At 36.3% G+C, this 26,108-nt stretch overlaps 1 protein-coding gene across 1 annotated transcript in view; it reads right to left on the bottom strand.

The window, feature by feature from the left end:
- The window catches only part of LOC108695799 (pro-neuregulin-3, membrane-bound isoform), a 635,203-nt gene extending 613,218 nt beyond the window's left edge, over positions 1–21,985 (bottom strand). The window contains exon 1 of the mRNA XM_041568953.1: positions 20,535–21,985. Within this exon, the coding sequence (XP_041424887.1) occupies positions 20,535–21,240 (706 nt within the window). The 5' untranslated portion in view covers positions 21,241–21,985. The remainder of the gene's footprint in view (positions 1–20,534) is intronic.
- Positions 21,986–26,108: the final 4,123 nt, after the last annotated feature.

Raw genomic sequence — 26,108 nt, 5'->3', positions numbered from 1 at the left:
AACATCTACTGCCAAGCAGTTTTTAGATATTTTGCACTCTTTCACTTTAAGGGCCTTTCCTGGGGTGGTCTTTTAGTTAACCCAGGAAAACAATATATTGTTTTTTTCAGGACAACCTGAACTTTCACAATATGCAAGAATTTTGGTGTAATTCTACTTCTCTAAAAAAATATTGGATTCTAAGTGTCAAATAAAATGAAAAAAATCATGTTGCACGAAGAACAATCACATATATCAGAAACATCATTCATTTTACGTACGAGAACACAGCTGATTTAGAAAGGTCTATGTCTCCTGAACGCGACAATACCAAATATATATAGTTTTATGGAGATTTCTCACTTGTATAGCTCAAAATCTACAAGCAGTACACAACCAAATTTCCAAAGCAACACTCCCCAAACGGCATACTTTTGATTTCAAGGCCAAACATTCCACTAACAGTAGGTTTACCCAAGAAAACTACCCATTACTAGAAAGAACAGATTCTGGTGAATCAAAAATGGGTAGAAATATCTTTGTACTCCAAACCACCAAGTTGCAATTGTTTCCTAAAGTTATAGTGTTTTATAGAAATTGGTGAATTTTTTGAAAAATGACCTCAAAGCTTCCACTCTACAGCAACATATCTCCCACACATCATTAGGTATCAATGTAAAACACCCCAAATATAAAATCCTGGGTCCACTGAACAGTTTGATGCCCAATATGAATAGATGTACCCAAGCACGTGGCATAGGAGGCCCCAAAAGGAAGACCCCCCGTTTGTTCTGTAATTTCAGATACTGCAAAATCAACACATTTACATCGTTTTGGGGGGCGGCAAAGGTAGAAAACAGTACGTTCACCCCAGAAAACCATATATTTTCGGAAAGTACACATTCCCCTGAATCTAAATTGGTTATGCATGTCTTTGTACTCCAAAGTACCAAGCCGCAAATCATTCCTAAATTTGGTGATTTAGGTGACATTTCCAAAAATCACCTCAAAATATCTACTCTGCAGCATCGTATTACCCACATACTTTTAGGTATCAAGACAAATCACCCCAAATATGAAAGCCTAGGGTCCTCTGAACAGTTTGATGCCCAATATGTATAGGTGTACCCAAGCATGTGGCATATAGGGGCCCTAAAAGGAAGACCCCCATATAGTCTGACATTTCAGGTACTGCAAAATCAACACATTTACATTGTTTTGGGGGGGCAAAAGTAGAAAACAGTAAGTTCACCCCAGAAAACCATATATTTTCGGAAAGTACACATTCCCACGAATTCAAATTGGGTATGCATGTCTTTCTACGCCAAAGTACCAAGCCGCAAATCATTCCTAAATTTGGTGATTTTGGTGACATTTCCAAAAATCACCTCAAAATATCTACCCTGCAGCATCGTATTACCCACATACTTTTAGGTATCAAGAGAAATCACCCCAAATATGAAAGCCTAGGGTCCTCTGAACAGTTTGATGCCCAATATGTATAGGTGTACCCAAGCACGTGGCATACAGGGGCCCCAAAAGGAAGACCCCCATATAGTCTGTCATTTCAGGTACTGCAAAATCAACACATTTACATCGTTAGGGGGGGGGCAAAAGTAGAAAACAGTAAGTTCACCCCAGAAAACCATATATTTTCGGAAAGTACACATTCCAACGAATCCAAATTGGGTATGCATGTCTTTCTACGCCAAAGTACCAAGCCGCAAACCATGTCTAAATTTGGTGCTTTAGGTGACATTTCCAAAAATCACCTCAAAATATCTACCCTGCAGCATCGTATTACCCACATACTTTTAGGTATCAAGACAAATCACCCCAAATATGAAAGCCTAGGGTCCTCTGAACAGTTTGATGCCCGATATGTATAGGTGTACCCAAGCACGTGGCATACAGGGGCCCCAAAAGGAAGACCCCCATATAGTCTGTCATTTCAGGTACTGCAAAATCAACACATTTACATCGATTTGGGGGGGGCAAAAGTAGAAAACAGTAAGTTCACCCCAGAAAACCATATATTTTCGGAAAGTACACATTCCAACGAATCCAAATTGGGTATGCATGTCTTTCTACGCCAAAGTACCAAGCCGCAAATCATTCCTAAATTTGGTGATTTAGGTGACATTTCCAAAAACCACCTCAAAATATCTACCCTGCAGCATCGTATTACACACATACTTTTAGGTATCAAGACAAATCACCCCAAATATGAAAGCCTAGGGTCCTCTGAACAGTTTGATGCCCAATATGTATAGGTGTACCCAAGCATGTGGCATATAGGGGCCCTAAAATGAAGACCCCCATATAGTCTGTCATTTCAGGTACTGCAAAATCAACACATTTACATCGATTTGGGGGGGGCAAAAGTAGAAAACAGTAAGTTCACCCCAGAAAACCATATATTTTCGGAAAGTACACATTCCAACGAATCCAAATTGGGTATGCATGTCTTTCTACGCCAAAGTACCAAGCCGCAAACCATTCCTAAATTTGGTGCTTTAGGTGACATTTCCAAAAATCACCTCAAAATATCTACCCTGCAGCATCGTATTACCCACATACTTTTAGGTATCAAGACAAATCACCCCAAATATGAAAGCCTAGGGTCCTCTGAACAGTTTGATGCCCGATATGTATAGGTGTACCCAAGCACGTGGCATACAGGGGCCCCAAAAGGAAGACCCCCATATAGTCTGTCATTTCAGGTACTGCAAAATCAACACATTTACATCGATTTGGGGGGGGCAAAAGTAGAAAACAGTAAGTTCACCCCAGAAAACCATATATTTTCGGAAAGTACACATTCCAACGAATCCAAATTGGGTATGCATGTCTTTCTACGCCAAAGTACCAAGCCGCAAATCATTCCTAAATTTGGTGATTTAGGTGACATTTCCAAAAATCACCTCAAAATATCTACCCTGCAGCATCGTATTACACACATACTTTTAGGTATCAAGACAAATCACCCCAAATATGAAAGCCTAGGGTCCTCTGAACAGTTTGATGCCCAATATGTATAGGTGTACCCAAGCATGTGGCATATAGGGGCCCTAAAATGAAGACCCCCATATAGTCTGTCATTTCAGGTACTGCAAAATCAACACATTTACATCGATTTGGGGGGGGCAAAAGTAGAAAACAGTAAGTTCACCCCAGAAAACCATATATTTTCGGAAAGTACACATTCCAACGAATCCAAATTGGGTATGCATGTCTTTCTACGCCAAAGTACCAAGCCGCAAATCATTCCTAAATTTGGTGATTTAGGTGACATTTCCAAAAATCACCTCAAAATATCTACTCTGCAGCATCGTATTACCCACATACTTTTAGGTATCAAGAGAAATCATCCCAAATATGAAAGCCTAGGGTCCTCTGAACAGTTTGATGCCCAATATGTATAGGTGTACCCAAGCACGTGGCATATAGGGGCCCTAAAAGGAAGACCCCCCTTGTATGTTCTGTCATTTCAGGTACTGCAAAATCAACACATTTACATCGTTTTGGGGGGGGCAAAGGTAGCAAAAAGTAAGTTCACCCCAGAAAACCATATATTTTCGGAAAGTACACATTCCCACGAATCTAAATTGGGTATGCATGTCTTTCTACTACAAAGTACCAAGCCGCAAACCATTCCTAAATTTGGTGATTTTGGGGACATTTCCAAAAATGACTTCAAAATTTCGACCCTGCAGCATCGTATTACCCACATACTTTTAGGTATCAAGACAAATCACCCCAAATATGAAAGCCTGGGGTCCTCTGAACAGTTTGATGCCCAATATGTATAGGTGTACCCAAGCACGTGGCGTATAGGGGCCCCAAAACGAAGACCCCCATATGGTCTGTCATTTCAGGTACTGCAAAATCAACACATTTACATTGTTTTGAGGGGGGCAAATGTAGAAAAAAGTAAGTTCACCCCAGAAAACCATATATTTTCGGAAAGTACACATTCCCACGGATCTAAATTGGGTATGCATGTCTTTGTACTCCAAAGTACCAAGCCGCAAACCATTCCTAAATTTGGTGATTTTGGGGACATTTCCAAAAATGACTTCAAAATTTCGACCCTGCAGCATCGTATTACCCACATACTTTTAGGTATCAAGACAAATCACCCCAAATATGAAAGCCTGGGGTCCTCTGAACAGTTTGATGCCCAATATGTATAGGTGTACCCAAGCACGTGGCGTATAGGGGCCCCAAAACGAAGACCCCCATATGGTCTGTCATTTCAGGTACTGCAAAATCAACACATTTACATTGTTTTGAGGGGGGCAAATGTAGAAAAAAGTAAGTTCACCCCAGAAAACCATATATTTTCGGAAAGTACACATTCCCACGGATCTAAATTGGGTATGCATGTCTTTGTACTCCAAAGTACCAAGCCGCAAACCATTCCTAAATTTGGTGATTTTGGGGACATTTCCAAAAATGACTTCAAAATTTCGACCCTGCAGCATTGTATTACCCGCATACTTTTAGGTATCAAGACAAATCACCCCAAATATGAAAGCCTGGGGTCCTCTGAACAGTTTGATGCCCAATATGTATAGGTGTACCCAAGCACGTGGCGTATAGGGGCCCCAAAACAAAGACCCCCATATGGTCTGTCATTTCAGGTACTGCAAAATCAACACATTTACATTGTTTTGGGGGGGGCAAAGGTAGAAAAAAGTGCGTTCACCCCATAAAACCATATATTTTTGGAAAGTACACATTCCTGCGAATCCAAATTGGGTATGCATGTCTTTGTACTCCAAAGTACCAAGTCGCAAGCCTTTCCTAAATTTGGCGATAAAAGCAACTGTTTTTACATTTCTGAAAATCGCCTAAAAATATTGCAATTGGCCGCATTTATCTCACCCAATTTCTTACATACAATTGTAAAACACCATAAATATTGATGCCAAGGGTCTACTGAACAGTTTGATGCCCAATATGCATAGATATACCAAGGCAGCTGGCATGTGCGGACCCCAAATAAAAATAGTGAATATGAGTTTTCTCCGCTGCCGATTCGCCTTCTGTGAACATAGACCCTTGACTTCATATTATTTGCCTCAAGACCCTCCTAACAGCAATGACCCCCCAAAACCATACATTTTTGGAAAGTACACATTCTGCCGATTCCAACAAAGATAATGACGTCTTTCTACACGAAACTACCAAACTGCAAAGCTTTTCTAAACATATAGGTTTTTACAACATTTCTGAAAATCGCCTAAAAATGTTGCAGTTTGCCGCATTTATCGGACACAATGTTTTACGTACAAAGAAAAATCTCTCTAAATATGGACGTCAGAGGTCTAATAAATAGTTTGATGCCCAATATGTATAGATTTACCAAAGTATGTGTTGTGTATGGACCCCAAATGAAAAACGTGCCTATGAATTTTCACGCTAGCCAACTAAGCTGCAGAAAAGAGAACCCTAACTGTGCGTTATGTGCCGTAAGACCCCCAAACTGTAAAAAGACCCCCAGAAACCCATATATTTTTGGAAAGCACATATTTTGGCGGATCAAACTAAGTAAAATCTATCTTTCTATACCAAAGCACCAAACAGCAAAACGATACTAAAGATACATAGGGAACAATAATGCAGGGATAAAATTGCAATAAAACCACAAAAATAGCGTAAATCAATGAAATAACAAAATAATTGTTCTGACAGCGTAATTAGTGGCCGAAATCGATTATCCAATAGTCACGCTGCCAAAATAACACGTTTTTAGGCAAAAAAAACAAAAGATAACAGTATAATGAATTCGTAAAAAAAAAAAAAAACACCTGTTTGTGTATACATATTTGTGCACTAATAAAAGTTATCTGAGTGTGCAAATACATGTAAATAAGTGTAAATAACTGTAAATAACTGTACAAAAGGGACCAAGTGTGCTAAAATTAAAAAAAAAAAATTTAAAAAAATTCCAATCTTTACTAAAATGCATAAATGTACTGTAAGTATGTGTAGGTGCAGGTAAGTGTGTAAAAAAACGTGCACTTACCGTTTTTGGAGCAGGAGAATCGCTGTCTTCTTTGGAGGAGTCCTGGCAGCGTGTCTGCAGAGTTGCTGCGCAGCAGGAAGTGCGTGGGCGGCTCTGCAGGCAGGAAGAAGGTGAGTGTAGTAGCAGACGCTCCATGCGATGCGTCTGCTACTTTGAAGTCGGATCTGCGACAATCGAGTCGCAGATCCGACTTGACAGCCCCCCAGCCTCGTTGCCTAGGGGGCTGTCTTCTCTCCCCACTCTCTGCGGAGGCGGCAAAAGCCGCCGAAGCAGAGAGAGCGCTCAGCTGCCAAAGAACGTACAATGTACGTTCTTGGCAGCCTGAGCATTTGCCTGCCAGCACGTACGCCGTACGTGCTTGGCAGGCAAAGGGTTAAAGAAGTTTGCAGCATTCACAGTGCAAATGTAAAATATATAAATCTTTTTGCTATTTTATACATAGATATACATGCATATGAATCTTATTGTGTGTTTGAGTTGGGGGAGGTGTCAACACACCTTTTAATTTCATGTATTTTTAAAGAGAAAAATATCTTTTCAGAAATATTTGGGTTTTTGCATGTAAACAATCATAGCTCTCCTGCGTCATGGTGTGCTAGTAGAAGAGAGATGATTTCATTTACAAGCATTTATTTTCTAGAATGTTCATCTGTGAGCTGCATATGGGGATATATTTATTCTTAATAAGTCAAGTGAAGTGATAAATTTAAGGTAGCCTCCTTTCATATTATACAAAATGTGCTCTGAATGATGACAAAAAGGTCAGTAACGAAAAATATGCATTGCTACAATAGCCTTGGTTTTTAGTGCATGAAGGTAGCCTTATATAACATTGTGTATTAAACTGCTGAACTTACGAGAGCTATGAAACTGCACACCAGAGGCTGTGAAAGCCATTCAAGAAGCTTATGTATATATTTTTATTTATTTATTTATAAAATAAGCTTCAGGGAAAAGTTGATGCTTATTTGCTCTGAGGAGTGAGTAATGGGTCTGTCTAACCTGTCACTCACACTTCTGCTAGCAAAAGGCCTGAATGGCATTTAGGGGGACCTGCTGACTCTAATTTAGTCTGCGGAATCAGTGATGGGTATGGCTGATATGTCACCCTGTTGTATTCTTAGACCAGGGCCGTTAGTCACTCTAGACGTGATTATAACCAAAGGATGGCTTTACTCACTGAAATCGTGACAAGGAGACATTGCATTTTACATTAAAAAATGCAATACAAACAATGATTTTAAAGGTGAGCTAATTTGTAAATGTAAATGTTGTGAAATGTACAGGCAGCTCGCAATTTGTATTTTGTGATTTTATTTTGAATTTTTATACATTTTTTTTTTGTAAAATATATAAATGTTAAAATGTTTTCTAATACAAAAAGAAAAACCCTTGTGTCTTTTTTGAAAGGTAATTTTTTTTTCTTAATGTGCTTGTACACAGGTTAATTTCTCTCAGTGTATTATGTTAAAATATACAAATTTAATATTTAAATGAGGCACAGACACCAGAAAGTGGGTCAATACTAATGTGGTTAAGAAACAAAGTCTAACTCATCACCAAATTACCTTTGCTTTGCTTCATCATTTGCTATCATAGTGCATGGTTTGCAAAAATCATGCAAACAACACTACAATAATTCTGAATAAACAAGGAAGCACGCAAACAGTAAGAATACCATATATGCAGTGAGTATATAAAATGCTTTTTAATGTGGTGCTGCATTAAAACAAACTTGGTATTTCAAGCAATGTTTGTTATATTTTTTTTAGCACACAGCAGCTGCTCCTCTAAATGCAAAATATTTGGTTTTTATTCCACATCAAGGCCAATGCACCAAAGCTTCTTGCACATGCAGGCCTTTATCTGACATATATATAAAAATAACTGAGTAGGGATTCTAGGCAAAGATGATGGGCAATGCAGGTATGCATTACTGGCATTATGTACAATACATACAGAGCTTTTCCTTAACTTTATTGATTTAGCATGCAACATATAGAAGTATTCAAAAACACCACTTTAATGCACATCACCAAGTAAATTTATAGTTGCTTAGTGTAAATGTCACTGGTACACTGGCAAAGTTCCTTTCAAATCTTTACACCCTTTTATTTCCTTTTGTCAACAAATTATAAATACCAATAAATTAAAGGAATACAATTCGCTAGGCACAACATACACTATGCTTTCGGTGAAAACTCAGATTAAGAAATGTATTAAAAATAAGAATGACACGTTTCTTTTAAGTAGGTTTTTAAACCTTTGGAATCAATTGTTGCATATCCATTTTGCAAAAATAATATTCAAGATCTCCACAAGCTTTCCTGTGACTGTAAATGCAAAGCTATAGATAATGTTATCTATTTGCTATAGTGAGTTATGCTGAAATACTGTCAGCAACACATTAAAAGAATATTTTAATTAGTCATTTGAGTGGCAAAAATTGAGTCTTGCTCCAGAAATAAGTATATTTCTGAAAATTCATATAACAGAATCTACTATTTCTTTACAACAAATGGTAATCCTATCATACTAAACTATTACACTTTTTATAAAGCTTACAGAACATGAGTATTAGCACTTAACAAAATGAATGATCCCATCAGAAACACTGAGGGGGTGATTTATCACAGCTCAATAAATATTTTGTTAGCCTTTTAGATATCACAATTTATTTTACATGCTAGAATTTTATGCACTTTTAAAATACATTATGCTATGGAAAACATACTATTGATACACTATTGATATTAGAAAGGGGTGGGTTGTATACTGGTATTTCATAGTAATTGCATAAACAGTTAAGCAATGAAAACTAGTGATGGGTGAATCTGTCCCGAAAAGTCTGAGAATTGCATTGAAGTCAATGGACATCAAAACAAGTTTGACACGCAACAAATTTGTAAAAATGCATTTAAGGCAGTGAGTTGCAAAATTATTTTACTGTGCGTCAATTTTTACACGCACAACTTTGTTGTCATAGAATTTTTTCAGCTGCAAATTTATGCAGCAGTTTCCCAAAAAAATGTCTGCAAATCCATGCCTGCCTAATAAATTTGCCCATCACTAGTGAAAACCCTTTCTTGTATCTTCTTTATTGTTTTTATTTGAGATAAGCATAACAGCATGTACAAAATTAACATGGATTACTAGGTTCAAGAAACTATATGCATGATCTTCCTTTTACCATTTATACATTATTATTGTATACAAAAATCTAAAACTACTATTTAATTTTTATTAATTCTTTATTCAGTTTTAATATTTAATAACAAGTAAAGGGTTACTTCCTGTAATCAAGTGAATAAGCAACATAAAATAATAAACAAGAAAGAAAGAAAGCAGAAAGAAAGAGGACAGAGAAGGGACAAAGAAAGATTGTGTCTGCCTCATGATAAACAGCCAGCAATCGTACAGTTGTCAAATAACATGACAAGTGATATTTCCATTTGCACTAGGACTGCCAAAGATGATTATACAGTTACAGAAAGGGTATGTGAGTTAAAAACTACTATTGTATTTATTGTATTAATGGAATTAAAAATGAGGATAGAAATGTCAATTAGAAAATGTGTTTATATAATGTTATTTTTTCATACATTATACAAAAAGTGAATGGGATATTTTTCTTTTGTAAATTGAGTACTAAGTCATCTACTAGACTAGTGATGTAGCACCTTTTCCAACTTATTTCAAAATATTCTCTGGTAGGGGTAACAGGCAGATTTGACAGAAAACTGGGCACATTATCTCGATGTGCAGTCAAACACTGATTCATATTGGTTCCTCACCGGTTATCATTGCTAGTTTGTCCAGATCTCAAAAATTATTCTAAATTCAAATACACACATGTATATATACTCACAAGGATGGTAAGTTTATTTAGAAGTGTACATAGGTTTAGTTTGTGTACAATGCTGCTATAATTGTTATGTTTTTTATTCAAGATCAATATACTCATGTCATTTAAATGCTTCATTGCACAACTTATTTTTCTCTGCTAAAAGAAAATAAGTCAGATAGGTATAGTTTTACTATTAAATAGTAAATTATTGCATTTTTTCCTGTCAATTGTGCTACCTATTCAAGCATTTTTTTATAGTCACTTTGGTAAAAATAAACCCTGGTGAACAAAAAGTAAAGTTGGGGAATATAGCACCGAACAAATGTTTGCTTCAGTAGTTGTTGCTTTATACATGTCAAGAAAATAAGATGTTAATGGGGGAATGTAATAAAAATCGTTAACAGAAAAACTATTCGCAATGCGAAAAGTTATGCCTTTGCGCGAACAAATTTTGCTTTGTGCGAATTTAATATAGCTTTTGCAAGCCCGGAAACTGTTTAGCGACCATTTCCGACAGTGAAAGACCGTTTGCGAATTTTATAGTTTGCACCAATGCGCAGTCAATGTAATAAAACTTCTTACTGAAAAAGTCGTTATGTTTGCTCCAAAAGATTACGACACCTTCAAGCACTTCTTATGAGTGCGCAATTAAAATTCGCAATGAGCAATTAAAATCCAAAAAAGATGTGGATTTTTAGTCTTATTGGTGTGAATTGTTTTGCTCTTTGCGACTTTTATTAAATTCCCGTTTGTACATAGACACAATATATATTGCACGTGCTATCCAAATTTAGATTTTATATATGATTTTTTTCTTTTAAACTTTTTGGAATAATACACAGAGGGGCACATTTACTATGGGTCGAATATCGAGGGTTAATTAACCCTCGATATTCGACCGTCAAAGTAAAATCCTTCGACTTCGAATATCGAAGTCGAAGGATTTACCGCAACGTTTAGAAGGATTTTAATTCATCGATTGAAAGATTTTCCTTTGATAAAAAATACTTACAAAGCTTAAGGGGACCTTCCCCATAGGCTAACATTGGTGCTCGGTAGGTTTTAGGTGGCGAAGTAGGTGGTCAAAGTTGTTTTAAAGAGACAGTACTTCGATGGCCTCTTTCGGTCAAATGAATATGAAAATTATGGCACATATTTCTAGATCTATATTTAGTTACTTTGCTGTAACTAAATAAAAAAATACTTAGAAAGCTTATGGGGACCGTCCCCATAGGCTAACATTGGTGCTCGGTAGGTTTTAGGTGGCGAAGTAGGTGGTCAAAGTTGTTTTAAAGAGACAGTACTTCGACTATCGAATGGTCGAATGGTCGAATCGTTCGAATCGTTTGATTCGTTCGATTCAAAGTCGTAGTCGAAGGTCAAAGTAGCCAATTCGATGGTCAAAGTAGCCAAAAAAACTTCGAAATTCGAAGTATTTTTTATTCTAATTCTTCACTCGAGCTAAGTTAATGTGCCCCATAAAGTCAATAATACGTATGTTGATAATTGATGAATATTTAATTCATAAAAATGCTGGCAAAACCAATAAATGCCCTATGCTAATGGATTTTATTATTTTTTTTATATGTTCCAATTACAAAGCCCTATAAAGGGAGAGAAAGAGAAGCCAACTGACATGGCACTGTATGTCATTTATGTTTTTTTTAAAAAACCCTAACTATATTATTACTTTAACATAAGGTATATTATTATAATAAGTTTTGAAATATACATTGCCATTTCTATTTTGAATACCATTACAATGTTTTATTTTTATGTATCTGTTTCATAACTCCTACTAACTTACTGTATGTGATTCTGCAGAATAAGTCTTATTCATCTGCATGATGTTTACTTATATGAATAATCTGAAAAGACACTAATTAAACAATGGCCTCTTTCGGTCAAATGAATATGAAAATTATGGCACATATTTCTAGATCTATATTTAGTTACTTTGCTGTCCTATATATATATATATATATCAACTCAACAAAAGATACATGACATTTGGCAACTTCCATGCAACCATGGATCCACATGACTTTGTAATAAAGCTCCAATACATTTGCATTTTAATCATACTAGAATCACTTTGCTTGATCTATAGATTCACTAATTAATTAAATAAGTATTGGTATTTATCTATAGATTTCCACAAGATATTTTGCCATAGTACAGAAATTAAGAAATGACCAGTCTTAAATTGAAGAAGCATTTTATTATTATATTTATATAGTTTATTTATTTTGTATCTTCCATTCTACTCTTTTTAAACCTTGCCATTTTATATTTATTTATATAAACTTTATCAATGTTTGTCCTTCCCACATCTATAACGTTGATTTTACATAAGAACAATTCTAATGTTGCTTTCAATGTCATCACAGCACATTAAATTATTTATATTTTTGCTGAAACAGGACAGCAACCAATGAATTATATAACAATCATATTTTATGTATCCTATGTACATTTGACATCATTCAGCGCCCAAGCTGAACTCGCAATCTAAGGTCCCTAATGCATACATTTGGTTAATTTAACGAGGAGCCAACTAATCTTCTTCAGCTTAACATGGTAAAGATATATATTTTTAAATTCTTAAAACCCTTGTATACTGAGTTAGGTAAAATTATACAGAAATGGATATGCACCTTTTCGAGGTTCTGGAATATGAATTTACACTATAAAGGCCTGAAGCTAAATTTACAGGGATGCTGACATGGTTCTACGCACATTATTGAAGTAACTCTCTTTAGTGGTATTAAGGAATAAGCTTACAACTTTCATGAGTTGCAAACTGTCAGAACTTGCTAAAGAAAGTTGTAGCTGTGAATCTGAACATGGAAAAACTGTCAACCCCAGAATATCAGGTCTTTTGTATTAACTGTCCCTTTAAAACAATTCCCTCAGTTTAAGATTTTGTTGCATTTTCTTTAATGATCATGTGTAAACTCAAACGGTTATTAGGCTCTCTAATACAAGTAGATATAAAAAGGTGTTGTATTCTTTGGAGTCTTATGGCATGGTGATCCAAATTAGAAAAAATATCCATAATCCAGAAAACCCCAGGTTCCAAATATTCCAGATTATTGATCCTGTATCTCTTTTGTTTGTTTATATGTCCTTTCTACATATAAACATTGGTAGCATGTGCTATAAAAAGCAATATATTTGAAAGGGCCACTCTGCATTGCAAAATAAGCATTATAAATCATTACAGAGTTTTTTTTTATGGTTAGGTGTATGTATTTATTGTTAATTCAAACTTGCACCAACATTTCTATTTGTCATGGCTCTTAAATAAATTTATATAATTTTTGTACTCTTTTGTAAACCATTAAAATATGGTAGCATAACAACCTCTAAAAAAGTTCTCTAAAAAGGTTATTCCAGCTGCTTGCATAGACTTTCCTCCTTAAATACAGACAAGTAATGCATATTTATTTTTATTATTAACATGTATTTTTAGAGCACCAACATATCTTGCACCGCTGAATAGAATAAAGACAGAATTAAACACCACACTACCTTTTCTAGATGCAGCACAGGGAAAAATATCCCACAAAATTAGCAATCAGTAATAGTAGAATTGAATTAAGAAATTAAATCACAAGATAAAGTATTTTCCGGGTGTCTAAAATGCATGGTTACTAAAAGTATTCATGGTAGCTGATTGGAAGTAGGGTACTCTGACAAGTAAAGCTATTGAAGCTGGGTAACTTTGGAGCTTTCACCACCCTAAATGTTGTGGTAATTCTATTGTTTATACACTGCACTCCGTCAATATGTGCACAGATTTATTCCAAAAGAATCACTTGGTAACAGTGTGATAATCTATGTGTTGAAAGTAATCCCCACTCCGAAAATAATAGCTGCACCCAGTAACAGTTAGAATGGATGCAACTTCTTATGCACCCACAGCTGCAATTCTGGGAAACATATTGCATTGTGGGTACAAAAACATAGGACTTTGCATTGAAAAACTGCAGTTTGCGCACTGCTTCTTTGTAGACTTGCTTGTAAGATTTCATTTTGACTATCTCTTTATAAGTAAAACCATTATTTTTACTTATTATAATTAGCTATTTCAGCTAGATAAAAAGGAACACATACAGTATATGCAAAATAAGGAACTGCAGAACAATATCTGATATATTCTATATTCCACAAACCATTTTGATCAGAGTTGTCATATACGGAAAAGACCTTAAGAAGAATTAAATACAAACAAAATGTGAAAAGCTGTTGAAAATTCTCTGGTTATCCAACAATGCCCCATAAGCTTCTTCAACATTAGATGGACTTCCAAGCAAGCTTTTCAGAAAGCTTTAAAGCCATTCTAATAAATGAACAACAATTTGAAGTTAAAAGCCCAGGAGCAAAACTCTGACCTTATGTTGCTTGCGTATTGGATTGACAGTATTTCAGACACAAAGGAATCAAGCACTTTAAGAAAACGTGAACTTATTTTTTGAAAGAAATATGGGTATACTTCTCTGTAGAATACTGCCAATTCAAGTGCATTTTCATAATTTGTTCACTAAGATCAATAAGCATAAAATTATCCAAACAGTAAATTTATAAAACAGTACATTAATGGTAAAAGTGCAAAGACAATTAGCCCTTTTTTTTATATTTCTTTGTAAGTAAAAAGGATTGTTGGTAACACAAGTAAAGAACTTTTAAATCAGATTAGTAGCATATGCAACACTTTGACACTGTTAACAGGTGTCTAAAAATAGTAAAACCATATCCTCTTACTATTAATAAAGAAGACTGAGGGTACAGGTTAGATGGCTAATCAGGAATATTAAACCATTTTGAGAATTTTTAGTATATTTTAATATTAATGATTTTGCTGTGAAGACTAGCATTTTCTTGCATCCTAATACCACATGCACATCATTTTTTAAGGTTCTTTAACTTCATGCCTATTATGTTTTCATCCCCTCCAAGCCCCTCTTTATCTAGGGGGCACATTTACTTTGCTCGAGTGAAGGAATAGAATAAAAAAACCTTCGAATTTCGACTGCGACTTCGAATGGAAAGATTCAAACTAAAAATCGTTCGAATATTCGACCATTCGATAGTCGAAGTACTGTCTCTTTAAAAAAAACTTCGAACCCCTACTTCGCCACCTAAAACCTACTGAGGAGCAATGTTAGCCTATGGGGAAGGTCCCCATATGCTTTCTAACAATTTTTTGGTCTAAGAAAAATCGAACGATTCGAAGGATTTAATCGTTCGTTCGATCTTTCGATTGAACTATTTGCAGTAAATCCTTCGACTTCGATATTCAAAGTCGAAGGATTTACATTCGGCAGTTGAATATCGAGGGTTAATTAACCCTCGATATTCGATCATATGTAAATCTGCCCCTAGATGTTATTGTATATATGTCTAATCCCTAATATTCACACTACAGATTATGTGGTTATATCTGATTGTCCTAATATCTTCCCTTAAACATTTTTGGAAAATTTACAAATGTTCAATTTTTCTATTACAAAAAATATAATTTATAATTCACTGATACACTACTGAGCAGTAACAAGGTTTAAATATCAGACATCCATTATAAAATGATTAAATCCAGTGTGTAAAAATTTTTTAGAATTCTTAATGCCAGTTTATTATTTTGAGCTGAAATTAACACAGGCTTGAACATAGCTTTGTACTTTTTCTGATAAGTGTTAAAAATAGTGAACAGATAAACAGGTCGATATTTCATAAATCTTCTCTATAGAATCCTAAGACTAAAAAATCTGTAGCATATTCTTTAACAGAATCTGAGCTGGCAAAATGGTGCCCAAAACTATTTCCCTCCTTCCATTCACTTGAATTGGAATTGTACTGTCACATGTTTTAGGTGGTTTCTGTTGAAATACACTGGAGAACAGAGGCAGGCCAAACCGATTGGGCACCCTAGGCAACCCAGCCAGCTCGCCCCCTCCTTCCCCTGTAGATTGTGCACGTATGCACGCTGAAGCTCTCTCGCGCGCATGTGTGGTGAAGCTCTCTCTTGCGTGCATGCATGGTGAAGCTCTCGTGCACATGCGTGGTGAAGCTCTCTGATGTGCATGCACATGCGATGTGACGCTCGCACATACATGCTGGTAGAGGAGTGTGGTCCGGTCTAGGGGTAGGCAGAAGAGATAACTTACCAGCGCCCCAATTGTTGTGCCCTAGGCAGCTGCCTCTTCTGCCTACCCCTAGTTCCGGCCCTACTGGAGAATACATCCCAAGCAGCACCATCTCTGGGGCTGCTGCCACTCTGTGCTTAAAACTTTAGCGAAGGAGTGGGTCAAAGTGGGGCTGTATTGCTAATGCAGAGATCAGTACTGTGCTCGCTGCACTAGAAGAGCTGAATTTCTGGTCTAAAACCTATAAATTCAGCTTAAGTGGTTGATGTTTGCCGCCCCTGGTAACTAGCCACTTGCTGCCGCTTTATTTTCATGAAAAGGGAGTTTGTAGAAGAATAAAATCTGTTATTTATCTGCAATGTATTTTTGTTTAAAATAATTAGAAGTAGAGTATTAGCAGCTGTAATAAATAAATCTTAAACATAAGTGTTAAATACAGATAAGACATATGGCAATGCAATATGATTAGATAATTTGCAGTACACACTAAATATCATGATAATGAGAAATTTTGTCACACCAGACCTGTTTTTACCCCCAGACCAGACAGTTACATCACCGCTTCAGGGGTTGCATTGGCTGATTGGATCCATACACAAATGGAAGTTATTGGCTAATTATTTATTTATTTTGAGAGTCTACACCAATGAAATCAAAGTAGATAATTTTTATTATATATTATATACTGTGATGGTCCTCACATGTGGAGCAAAATTCATTCAGGTCAGCTGGAAAATTACCAAAGTAGCACACAGTACATGATTGGCTGTAGTGCCATGTCTCTAAAGTTTTCTGTTTATAAGCAAACAAACAGTGCAGGAACAAGTATTAAAAACTATACCAAAAGCAAACTGTTTCCCTATGAGAAATTGCTTACACATTAAAGGAAACACATGCACATATGGCAACATTCAAGCAATAGTAAAACACAGAAGAACTATGAATCCCCATCTAAATAAGGCTTGAACAGATACCAGATGATCTATACAGGTTATACCTGATAAAAACAAGCATATATGTACAGTGGAAACTCAATTTTTCATCCCCTGATTTTAAGTTTTCCCTCATTTTACATTGTTGTTTTGTGGTCCCACCTATTTTATATATCATGCTACTGGAAGTTGAGTTTTTTTTTTTTACTCTACTAAAATAGCTCAACAAATGTTTGCTTTTCTATTTTCATGCTATGTCCAAGGTCAATTGTTAGCCAGCAAAGGAAAAAGAGATGAGACCCCTAGTGGTTCAGCACACAGCTAATGCTTTATATACTTACTGTTTATGCAAATGATGCAGGGAAAGCTTGGCTTTATTGTTGTACACAACAAAATGTTTGATACAGCTGTTAAACACCATTTGTCCAACTCAAGTTATGTATATCCAGCATTCCAAATAACTTGCTTTGTTTAATAATGGTTACATTTTGTAATCTTAAAAAGCATTTTATCAAAATATATTGTAAAAAAAATTACATAGTTGATAAAGTGCTTTGACTAATTTGTTTTCTTTTAGTTGTTTCTGATGGTTGCCTGACAAATCATATTTATTTAAAATTTACACCTTAACAGGAAGTGTTTGATTTATTGTGCACATCCCAAGATGAACTTGGATTTGAAACTGTCATGTGACTGCCCGGTTTTTGAAAATACATATTTCTTATATCTATTAAAGTATTAAAAGTAGTAGTAGATATATCAAGTAAAACAAAGGGATTGCAACTGGCTAGAATAGTAAGGAAATGGAACAAAGAAAAAAACAAACAGAAATTATAAACTATTTCAGTAAGTAGATGTGAAGATAAATTTGTGAGTCTGACAACAAACCCATGTAAACACAAAATTTGCTTTGGGTTTTTCTTTCGTTAATGAGGCCACAATTGTACAATGAAGAAATTACATCTTATAATTTACACTTGATATTTCAGCCACAGTCTTTTCCTATAACATTACTTAGATGCCAAAGATTCTTACCATACCCACGAATAAAAAAAAATAGGATATGACGTGTGAATAAGCATTTATATGATTATATATACATAATACGACATTGTCATGTTAAATATTTCCTAATATCTAATGGCATTCAGCATAGACTGTATTGTCTTGAAGGAAAGGATACCAATCTATTCAAATCTATCTATATTCACAAGATACAGTGATATCAATGATAACTATCATTTTACATGCATTTTGCACAATAGACAAGAGATCAAGATACTAGGCAACAGAGAGGCTTTCATAATAGGTCATCTTTCTATCTTGTCCCATAAGTTACAGATGATGTCCTTTAGATGCTTTATAGCAATTAGGGTAAACAACGCTGCATATCTGAAGTCCTAGAGTTGCCAGGTGAGATGGTTTAAAAACCCAAACACAACAACAAAATACAAAAAATAAAATGCAATAAAATCATAGTAATTACAAAATCTAAAGCAAACGCATTCATAGTGCAGCTAAGCCCATTTATTTTTTTGCTTCTACTCTTAGACATAACCATTTGATGTGTCCATAGCCATTCAATGCTTTCTGTCTTTGTTTTCAAAATCTTTTAAAAGTCAATCTACATTAGGATATAAGCATGGCTGCTTGCATTTGCATTTTATTTTCACAGTGCATATGGTTGTTGCCAGTAAATAATTATTTATTAATCAGTTTTTCTGTTTAGGTTATACTACAGCAGTCCCTTAAGTGAATAATATGAAGATGGATTCTTTTTCTTTTTTTTAAACAAAGGCAAAGCCTTTCAGCTGCAGTGGCGATAACACACAATTATAAGACAAACTAATTTACCCTTGGTGAGTGTTAATGTATGTATTTGTGTGCCTAAATAAATACACACATACATATAACATAAAATGTGTGCAGCTCTAGAAGTCTGCCTGCAACAAAGGTGCATTGGTACATTATTAAAAAGATGTATACATTCTTTCAGTAATAGAAATATATTTTTAAATACGCTGCATTCTTTTTTATAAATGCAAACCGTATATCTAATTAACCCTGTCAGTAGCAGTGTGGCCTGTAATTCAATTGAATGTAGCCCTTTGGCATTTAAAAACCTATTGTGATGCAATCTATTGCAAAGATAAATATGTGATAAATGGAATACTTTCTAATTACAAAACATCTGTTATCCTTAAATGATTATTTATGTATCTCAAACCTTTTTTCTCAAACTGCCCTTCATAAAAGTCCTTCCAAACATCCCTTTTTGGCTATGGTGCTATTGAGTTATTACCTTGTTTGCTATACTGATTTAGTAACAGCTTTTTCCAATTCCCCTCTTTTGTCAATTCAGTATCATTTTCTTTGCAGATGGGTTTATATATCCTGGGGCTTATCAACAAATGGATTTAATGAAGCCAAAATAACCTGAAACAAATAAATATTATTACTGAATCCCCTAGCAATATAATCACAGATTATCTTCCAAAAGACACAGGCAGGATTACCCCTTCATATAATGATGCTCAATATCTTTCACTGGCACTGCTATGTTTATGGCATATTAAAGATAGCACTTCTTTCCTTTCAGTGAAACACAGTTTTTTTCCTTTCCACCTATATCTGTAAAAGCTGTATATATTTTTGGAACTTCCATGTATGCCCTTGTCCTAAATAACCTTCCTAGGTTGCAGGGTTTTAAGATAAGGTTAGAATGGGCTTCAGGAGCAGTCATAGTGCCCTCATAGGAAAAAAAAGATTTTGAAGATTTAGAGTATATTATTATAGTATGCATAATATTATATATTATTTTTTTATATTTTGGCAAAGTATAATGTAGCTGTAATTCCTAGGTAGCTTTCTAATTTACCAATAAGAATCTCTCTATATATCCATCTATCTATATACAGAATCTATCATCTATCTTCTGTCTATTTATTATCAATCAGCTAAAAACATTTATAAGCTATAATAAGCAAGTATAACAACAATCTATATTTTTAAGGAATATTTTATCTTATATAAACATCATTTTAATCGGTATATTTAATGCTCTGAAAAAAAATAAATGAACATGAGAAGGCTGATGCTCAGCTTTCAAAAAGCTAACACAGAAAAAAAACCTGAATGTTGCATATAAACCAATCTAATTTGCACTTCAATATGATTTGCTATTTTATCTTACTGCAAAAGACTTCAACCTCCCTGTACAGCAGTGTTCTGTTGTATTATTGCTGCAAGATTGAAGATGTATCATTGCTATAGCAAATAGCTTGATTTTTCATTCTTTAAATGATCAAAAACTTAAAGTTATCCAGAAGCACTGAGCACATCTGCAGTGACAGTGCAGTCATTTTACAGTAGCAGAAAAAAGACAGCTAACCCATTAATTGCCGGGAAGAGCCTGCACCATGCTGCTTAGGCATATGTTGTAGCACTGAAAGGGTGGAGGTGATGTTCTATACCCTGAAGGATAGATGCATTTCTCAGCCTTCATAATGAATTCTCTGCAAATTCCTCAACCCTTCCACACCCATATCAGCATAGGAGGGTGTATATGACATTTTATACCATGTTCTACTTACGGAATTTGGGGAGAGTGGTAGTTTCCGGGGTAGTGGTAGACTCCTGAAAATGAGATTGTGTCCAGGACTGTGTAGAATCATGAAGATAAATTTTGTAGGAAGAGGTAGAATATTCCGCAGTGGGCCAGATGGGCATTGACTTGGTGGTGGGGGTCCCTGGAAGTGGGCGTGAAACAAAAGTGGTCGTGCTAGGGGGGACAGTGGTAGAGATTACTATAGGAGGGGCAACAGTATGGCGCACTGTTGTGGTTCTAGGGCTTGCCGGAAAAAGTATTCTGCTTCCTGGGATTCGAGTTGGTGCCCGAGTTGTTGTAGTCAACCGAGTACTAATTTGATTTGGGGTCCTTGTAGTAGTTGTTGCAGTTGTAGTCTCCATATTTTTGGGAAAAGAGCTAGGTTTTGAAAGGAAAATAGGGTCCTGACCAATGCCCTTGGAATCCATTAAATCGGTTGGGACATAATCCTTTACAGATCCCACTACAATCCACTTTAAAAGCATCAGACTTAGACCCAAACCAATGAATCCAATTAAGAGAGGCACTACACATAGCCATGTTTGCTGTCTGTTCCAGACAATGCAGTCACTACATTGCACCTCCCGAGGGTTAGGTACCCCATCCTCTTCCTCAGTGGCGTTTCCACCTGCCACCTCCTCAGCAGAAGCCGGACGTACAGGTGGGGATGTGGAGGCAGCCCCTTCACTCATCCTTTATTCTGTTCACCCCCCAAAATACATCAGTGTCGAGAAGCTGGGTCATCAGCACTGAAGTCAGCTCCCACAATAAGGAACAAGGGAAAAAAAACATACAGCATTCAGTGCCACAAAAAAATAACAGATATCATTCTACATTTGGATCAGAAATTCAAGTGCAGTGCAAATCACAGGAGCAGATGCTGAATCAGCTAAAATGCTCTATCCATCCTTTAGCATTGTATTAATCCTCATATGTCTTTTCTCCTGTTTACCATATGATCACATATACCAGGCTGCTTTTTTTTCTTCTTCTTCCCAAGCATCCGGGTGTCCCTCCTTGTCTACTCGGTTAGTAACATTCCTGCACACATTAGCTGCCTTCTATCTCCGTTGCTTCTATCACAGAACAGATGCACCAGCGTTCCTTGGCTGCTTCTTTGAAAGGCGACTGAGCAGCAAAATGCACCTGTTATTCAGCAGTCCCTGCAACCAACCCTTGGCCAGCACTTTAAGAGAGAGACCAATCCGAAGCTAGAGCTATGGTGAGATTGAGCTCTGTAAGGCAGCAGCAGCAGCAGCAGCAGTAGCTATGATATTGAAACCAGCAGAAGCATTTCCAACAACATAAAATGAGCCAAGAGCAAAACAGTATCTAACCTATATTGTGTGTATTTGCATTACACACATGCATACAAATACATCTGAAGCATAATGCAGCTCTTGCCAATCTGTGCTGCATCAACAGAATATGGCTTTAGGAGAGCAAGAGGCTGTGTTGGATACAGAAAAAAAATCTGCACCTCCCCTTTATGCCTAATGGAAGTTCCTTAATGCGCACAAGATAAATAAATGATCTAGGAAAATCCCCCAGGAATTGTCTGGCAAACAGTGTTTTTAGCAGATCTGAAACCGTCCTGTGTGTGCTAATCCAGTAAGAGTCAAGCTCTGGTTCATTAGTAGAATAATAATAGAAAGTCTTTCTGGGACCCCCTGTGGATGGGGTAAGTTAGAATAGTCAAAGCATGTGCAAATTGGTTTTTCAGTGTCAATTGCCAAAATTATGCTTTGAATTTCTTTTTTTTTTAAGGGGGAAAACTAACACCCTGTATAGAAGAATTTTTGAGCATTAGGGGCATGTATCCATTTAAATGACACATATATTTCCAAATGTAATGAGCAAAGTTTAAAAAAAGCATAAGAAAATATTCAAAAAGATGATACAAAAAAACACTACAAAACAAAACACAAACACATTAGCACACAGCATGTGACTATTTTCACATACTGTTTATCCTTAAACATTATCCATTCATATGAAAAATTAATGGATGCACAATCGAGCCACAGGCATAGAAAGGGTCATGGCCTTCCTGTGCTCTTTCATGATATGTGACATATTGACGGGATGCCTAGCAGCAGCCATGCCTTTAAGTGCACCAGCTGTAAAGTGGTCACACTTTTGTACACTTATGGGACTTATTATCTAAATTTTTCCTGTAATTTGTAGCACATGCCTTAAAACTACTAAAAATATTTTAACATATTAAAACAATATTGTTTTGCTACACAATATGAATGTATTCAATAATGAACTTCTCCCGAAAAATTAGCGAATTGTCGCAGGCATCAGAATTGTCGTTGGCGAATTTTCAATGCAATTTCACGAATTTATTTGCCAGTGGCGAAACATGGAAATTTGCAGTGAATTAGCGCCTGCCGATTAAATTTGCCCATCGCTATTTAGATGTTATGTTGAACAAAGTCACACTAAATTAAGAACAGTCTGTTAAATGGGACGCTATTGGGAATGGCATTTCTGTATTTCTGGAATAACAAGTTTACAGATAATAGATCCCATGCCTGAGCATTTACACGAAGAGCAATAAACAGCATGTGATTCCTGAATCAGCAGTACTGTAGTTCTGTTCTGGTATCTTATGCTATTCTGTTATTATTGATGCCTCATTTATTGTTTGGTTAATGATGTGTTCATACAGTACAATATATATGTACGTATATGTATATGTATATATATTTATATATATATATATACAGTATATACATATATTCAGCACATAACAATTGCTTAATGGGATGTGTTTAGATTAATATTTCTCCCCCATGCTCTAAGCATATGTAGTATGATTTATTTGTGCATCTGTCATATGAAAGAATCATATTACTGCAGATGGGTATGAACTACAGCCTCTGTTTTCATTAATGGATTATGCAAATACATTTTCAGATTGAGTTTTATGGCAGGGCAGTTACCACGTTGCTCAACCACCACAGGGGCCTCTTGTTGTATACAAATATAAACAGTGTATTTTTGTGGAAGAATTTCTAGATATTTTCAACATCATTAAATGGAAAACCTTTGTTCAAATACTGTTGGGGGATGATGGGGGTTGTAGTTCAGTAACTATTGGAGGGTGGATTGTCCAGCTTTTCTAATTGTAAGACCCTTCACTACGTAACTTGACCCTGTATAGCTGGTTTCTTTTCTTGTAAAGCTGATCAGTTGTGATAACTCACACAGGTGGTCTATTGGGAGGAGGTCTGCAGGGATGCCTGTAGCCTCCTCGGCGGGGACACCCGCCACGATGCCGCTCCTCTGGGCCGCAAAAGTGTATGAGTTAGGGCGCGAGCGGCACGCCACTTCCAGTTTTGTTTGTGCATGCGCGCTGGCGTGTGGCGTCAGCGCGCAGTGGCACAAAATTTCAAAGTATTTATAGCCACAAAGCATTTCTTCTGTCAGTTATAGGATCTTGTTCCTGGTGCTTCTGTGCTTTAGAGCTTCTGATTATTCTGTACCCGGCCTGATCTGACTACTCTTTTGCCTAACGTCTTATATCATGACCTTCGGCCTATAGACTCTAGCTAACAGTCGTGCCCCTCTGTCTATCCAGAACCTCTAGCCTTGCCCCTCTCGTTTATGTCCTGGTGGCATCCAAGTAGCTGAGGGCTCCTCCCAGGGCCAAAGGTGGTCACACTACAGGTGAAGCATGAGCTGAGACCAGGGTGCTTGGCATTTGTTCTGGTGTTGGGTGCCGACCGTGACATCAGTATGTTCTAAATACAATTATTTATCAATTGACATTTTCACTGCAATGTTTCACTGCGAAACAGGCACACCTACAAAATGCACTGACCTACACAGTTACACAAACTGTCTTTGCAGTTGTTAATCCAGCGATAAGGACATTCAGAGAGAGATCACAGATCTCAGGGATCGTTCTGATAAATTGGAGATTTACAGTACACAGATGATATAGCACAACGTTTGATAAATGTAGAGAAAGACAATGCTGTTCTTAAAGGAGAAGTACTCCAATTGTGTGACATGTGTGAACATTTACGATTTAGGGGGGTACCAGAGGAGATAATGCTGTCTGATATAACAAAATACCTTAAAGATCTATGCACTCAGATCTGGCCAGAAGCTCCAGGGGACACGTGAAGATTTGATACAGCTTATCGCTCTTTAGGCCCCAAGCCCAAAGATGATAAATTATTGCATGCTTTCACTATTACCCAATCAGAGAGGCCATACTGACAAAGACGTGATCAGTCAACACATTGGAGTTCCACAAGCATAAAATTCAAATTTTCACAGATAGATTTATCTCCAATCACTTTGAGCAAAAGAAAGGAATTAAGACCAACTACGCTGGTTTCTTTTCTTGTAATGCTGATCAGTATGTTCTAAATACAATTATTTTTTCAATTGACATTTAGCAAAATGGAATAACTGGAATAGCTGTTATAGTTGTGCCAAAAAAATCTGTAAAAAAAAAGTAACTCATAAATTATGTACTATAAATTAAGAATATTATATTGCAAAATGCTAGATTTTATTCTTAATCTTGCACATATATGATTATAATACTATCCTCAGTAGTATAAAAGACCCTTTCGCCCCTTGCACATGCTATATAATAGGTGGAAAATTGCACACAAATACATTCAATCATACCATGGCAGCTAGGTGGTTAAAGAGAGACTTTATAGAAGTGAGGAAAAAAATTGCTGCCACTATTTGCTGAAGAGCCCTCACCATTTGATACAATTATATGAAGTTATCATATTCAATGTCTGCAAATCATGTTTAAATAATATATTGTTTACTTTACTTAAAATGAAGTAATTAAAAAAAAGATGAATCATTTCATGATTGAAATGTCTCATCCAGCAAATTGTGGTTTTTCCTAAGATTATTAACTCTTTTCACTACTTTTTCATTCACTTAAAATAGAACAGAATATGGGACAAAATAGAGCTTTTTTTTAATAACATAATGACCTGAATTGCACTAGGGCAAAGGAACAGTAACATCGGACGGTCCTCAGACATGGTAAAATTCAGACACACATACTAAGAGCTCTTCCAACCAATCCTTACAAACCCGTATACAAGCTACCGGTAGCTAAGAAAAATAAAGAACAGGTTACCTACTCATGAAACTGCAGCATGGGGAAACTAAGGACCCGAGAACAGCGCACTACCATGTCACCTTTCTTGCATAAAACCTCCTGCCAGAGCATGCAGATAATTTCCCAAGATGGCACCTCCAGGCTTGCCTTGCACTAGCACTTCTCCCATGCGATCAGTGATTATGTCTCCCACATTAACTGCTCTACACCTGCTCTCCGCAACAATTACCTTCAGATTTAACTCTGGCCCTACAAACAGCTGAATAGCCAGTGACGGCGCAAATATTAGCTGACCAGCTAGCACACCTACAAAATGCACTGACCTACATGGTTACACAAACCGTCTTTGCAGTTGTTAATGCAGCGATAATGACATTCAGAGAGAGATCACAGATCTCAGGGATCGTTCTGATAAATAGGAGACTTACACAGATGATATAGCACAAC

This window comes from Xenopus laevis, chromosome 7L (genome assembly GCF_017654675.1).
Source record: "Xenopus laevis strain J_2021 chromosome 7L, Xenopus_laevis_v10.1, whole genome shotgun sequence".
NCBI lineage: Eukaryota > Metazoa > Chordata > Amphibia > Anura > Pipidae > Xenopus > Xenopus laevis.
This window is presented reverse-complemented; position numbering and strand designations above follow the sequence as displayed.